Source organism: Galeopterus variegatus, unplaced genomic scaffold, assembly GCF_000696425.1.
Source record: "Galeopterus variegatus unplaced genomic scaffold, G_variegatus-3.0.2 Scaffold912, whole genome shotgun sequence".
In the NCBI taxonomy this organism is placed as follows: domain Eukaryota; kingdom Metazoa; phylum Chordata; class Mammalia; order Dermoptera; family Cynocephalidae; genus Galeopterus; species Galeopterus variegatus.
In genome coordinates, this window is record NW_007727023.1 from 434,366 (window position 1) to 435,628 (window position 1,263).

A 1,263-nucleotide genomic window follows, 5' to 3' on the forward strand; every position below is an offset into this window, starting at 1 on the left:
GTGGACAGTGCTGTGTATGGAGTCCAGAGAAGAGCCAAAAAGCCCATGGAGAGAGTTAAGTGCATTTCTGTGGCTCAATGCAGTGCTTCACACAGTGTGGCTACCAGGGAAGGGTGTGGGGGAAGAATCAAGCCAAGGTGAGGCCTGCATTTCTGTAATCAACTCAACATAGGAGTTCTTAGGAAGGCAAGCCATTCTCATGTGAATTCCCAAAGTACAGGTCAATCCTTTGTTTTTCCAAATGTAGATTTAAGCATGTTAAAAGCATATGACCATGAAAGCAATTACATTCATGGAGCAAAAGAGCCTTTAATTAGGAGAGTTGGGGATTTGGGGTAGTAGCGGTGATTATAGTAGCAGCACAAGGAAAGACTAACCTGTGGGATAGGTAACCTGTGGGGTTTTTTGTTTGTTTTATTTTTTCCCCTCTAATTAAAAATCCATGGTGCAGAAGACTTTGAATATTATTCAGTTCCCTTAAGTCCCATTTATCTCCACTATGCTCTCCTATTATTTTCTAGTCTTGAATTTCTTTGAACAAGGAAGAAAGAACTGAGAAACTGTAAAGTTAAAAACATTAAGAAAGGAAAGGATACTTGGGGTCAAAATTTAAACTGAAAAAAGCCCCCCAAACATGTTCTCACCCACTTAAAACCTAGAGCCCTCTCCTCCAAAACACAAGAGATTGTGCTTTAGCAATTTAAAAAGTAATTTGTTATTTCACTCTTTCCTGTGTTCACCTGTTTATTTATTTTGGACATTGCATTGATTATAACATGCATTCTATGTGCAAAACACCATGGGTCAGTTTCTAAGAATCTCCTCAAAGTTATTTGCTTAAGACTTAGTTCTTGATTTAATTTTGAATCGGTATGTATTGCAAATACAAAAGGACAAGCTAAAGGAATGAAGTTGGGAAATTTGGTCTTTGGTCATTTGATAAATGAGTGACCTGTGTATATCACAGGTGTGTTATAACCATGTAGCAACTAGCATCTTTGGTTCTTTGGAGGAATGATTTGTACATCTGAATGGGCTCAACAATTTGCCTTTCTGGACAGGTATTTCAAGCTCTAGAGAAGAGTGACCTGGGATGTGGGGCAGGTGGTGGTCGCAACAGTGCCAATGTATTCCATCTCGCCGGACTCACCTTCTTCACCAATGCAAACGCAGACGACTCCCAAGAACACGGTAAAATGCCAAGCATTTTTTTTTTTTTTTTGTCTTTTTCCGTGTCCGGCAACGGATCGCAACCCTCAGTGT

General features: G+C 39.8%; 1 protein-coding gene across 1 annotated transcript in view; it reads left to right on the top strand.

Annotated features, from left to right (window-relative positions):
* Positions 1-1,263, top strand: part of C5 (complement component 5) — a gene marked incomplete at its 3' end in the record, with an annotated part of 143,804 nt that overhangs the window by 84,360 nt on the left and 58,181 nt on the right. Inside the window, exons 15-16 of the mRNA XM_008573377.1 lie at positions 1-54; positions 1,062-1,191. The exon at positions 1-54 is cut by the window's left edge and continues 1 nt beyond it. Coding sequence (XP_008571599.1) covers positions 1-54; positions 1,062-1,191 — 184 coding nt within the window. The remainder of the gene's footprint in view (positions 55-1,061; positions 1,192-1,263) is intronic.